The sequence below is a fragment of the Penaeus japonicus genome, unplaced genomic scaffold (assembly GCF_977035675.1).
Source record: "Penaeus japonicus unplaced genomic scaffold, GWHDUDI00000001_assembly GWHDUDI00000025, whole genome shotgun sequence".
NCBI classification, from domain to species: domain Eukaryota; kingdom Metazoa; phylum Arthropoda; class Malacostraca; order Decapoda; family Penaeidae; genus Penaeus; species Penaeus japonicus.
The window spans coordinates 11,234,992-11,237,491 of NW_028234427.1; the positions used below are offsets into that span (position 1 = coordinate 11,234,992).

The following is a 2,500-nucleotide window of genomic DNA, read 5'->3' on the forward strand; positions in this document are numbered from 1 at the left end:
ATTATGACTTTCTGTTTTGAGAATTATCCTATTTGTTTTCCTTTTTTAATTATTCTAACTACTGTAATTGTTATCATTTTTCGTTATTGTTCTCATTATCATTATCAACATTTTTAACACCATCATCGTTATCATCATCGCCATTAGTATCATTATCATTATTATCATTATTTTTACTGACATCATTATTATCATTATCATTGATGCTATCGTGATTATTATTGTTAGCATTATTATTACCACTACTACTGCTATAATTATTTTCATCATTGTTAACATCATTGTCATGATCCTCATTGTAATTATCATTATTACCATCATTGCTGTTATCATCATTATCATGACTATTTATTATCTTTTTGCCACCATATTCAGTATTATCTCTATCAACATTATCATTATCATTTTCATCATATCATAATTCTTGGTAGTGTTATCATTAATATAATAGTATTGTTTTTTTATCATTTTCATTATCGTTATCACTCTTATCGTTTTTGATGGTGGTATTGTAATCATCATTACTATCAATTTTATAATCATTATCCTTATCAATATCATTAATCTTATCTTATTATCATTATCACCACTATCATCATCATCATTATCAGGAACAGCATTATCATCACCACCATTATCATTATTATTATTATAATTATTATTCTTACTATCACCATTTCCACCATTATTATTTCTATTATCATTATTACCATTAATACTCTGACTATTATTATCCTCTTCATCATCATTATTATTATAATTGTTATTACTATCATTACCACTATCATTATCATCATAACTATCATCTTCATTATCATAACCAGTCATCATCATCCTTCTCTTTAACCTTCTCCCGCAGGTGGTGGAGCGCAGCGGGTGGGGGTGGGAGCACTTCGGCGTGAGGGCGGAGGGCGCCGTGGGCCACCTCTACGCCCGCCAGACTCTCGACTACGAGGACGACGCCCACAGGCGGGGATTCAAGTTCATGATCCAGGTCACAGACAGGGTAGGTGTCCGGGAGCGTGTGGGTGTTTGTATGTGTTTGTGTGTGTGTGTGTGGGGGGGGGGGGGGGTGTCCCTGAGTGTGTGGGTGTTTGTTTGTGTTTGTGTGTGTTTCTTTGTGTTTATGTGTTTGCTTGTGTGTTTGTGTGGGTGTGTGTGTGTGTGTGTATGTGTGTGTGTCTTGGTGTAGGTGAAGCTAATTTACTAATACTTATCCTTGCACACATGCATGCACATATTCTCCCTTGCTTGTTAACACACTGACGCGTGCGCACCAAATCACACACTCACATACTTACAAACGCTATAAACCGTAAGTCTATTGTTAGAATACAAAATACTCACATCCACACATAATCCAAAGGTATATATTCATTCGCATATGCAAATGAACACAACACTTCTCCCAAAAGTACGCTGATTTGCCATCACTCGAAGGTGTATCATATTTCTCATTCAACTTAGGTTCTGAACCATTTTAATGCAATTAATCTCTTGCGCTTGTATGTTTTCATTCCCCTTCCCGCTAATGCATGTACTGCATTTTTATCCTTGCAGTGGACGCACGCCTGATTGCATTTTAGATAATGAATGCAATGAAGTTTTTTGTTTTTGTTTTTTTTACAGCGGTTTTTGTTTTTGTAGTTTAGTTCTGGCTATCTTGTTTATTCAAAGATATTTCAGATTTATTTTTTCTTTGTATGCAATTTGGCTTCATTTTTTTCTGATCCTGTTACCTGTTTTTTGTTGTTGTTGTTTTGTATAGAAAGCCGCAATATCTTAATTTTATTTGTTCTTTTCAGTCATTTTTTTCTCTTGTTTTCATGAAACAATGTAAGCGGCTTTAACTTTAACATCCAGGAAATTTGAAGATTGGAAAGAGGCAATCAACTCTTAAAAAAATGCAGTTTTGTTGGCTGTTGATAATTTGTGTGCTGATCATAGCAAGCCACTGACTCTTCGGACGATACCTCTCTCTGAGGAAAGCACGTCAATGTCAGATTATGCGAAGTATTCAAGCCGAACAACTTAAGGAAGTAATAAAGCGAAAAGTCCCTCGGCAAATCTGTGTCTTTTCCCGCTTCTTTACCCTTGTCGTTTTGTTTACGTGTCAATATATGCAAGGATCCCTAACTGTCAAAAACATCGCGCTTTTTCAAAAATCGTCAGCCATGGGTTAAATGTCATCGAACATGTCAGTGGCTCTCTCTTGCACCACACTTAGAATATGCTAGCGCTGACATGCAAGCTAGAATATAAGCTTTATCTCCCTTTCCAGCATCATTTGATATCAGTCCGTCACTCATGTGTACAGCCATTTCTCTTTCTTTGTGTGCAGTAACGGTTTTCATATGTAGGTCTTCAATTACCTAACATCTTGTGTATATCTACTCTCCGTTTTCATTCGTTTGCAATAAATCTATCTACGTCTGTAATCTACCTTCACTTCAGTATATCTGTCCGTCGCACTCCTTTGTACTTAAGTTCTTCGCTCCTT

General features: G+C 35.8%; 1 protein-coding gene across 1 annotated transcript in view; it reads left to right on the forward strand.

Moving 5' to 3' along the window:
* LOC147468890 (uncharacterized) overlaps window positions 1–2,500 on the forward strand; it is a 196,030-nt gene that overhangs the window by 188,721 nt on the left and 4,809 nt on the right. Inside the window, exon 9 of the mRNA XM_086551705.1 lies at window positions 860–1,034. Coding sequence (XP_086407831.1) covers window positions 860–1,034 — 175 coding nt within the window. The remainder of the gene's footprint in view (window positions 1–859; window positions 1,035–2,500) is intronic.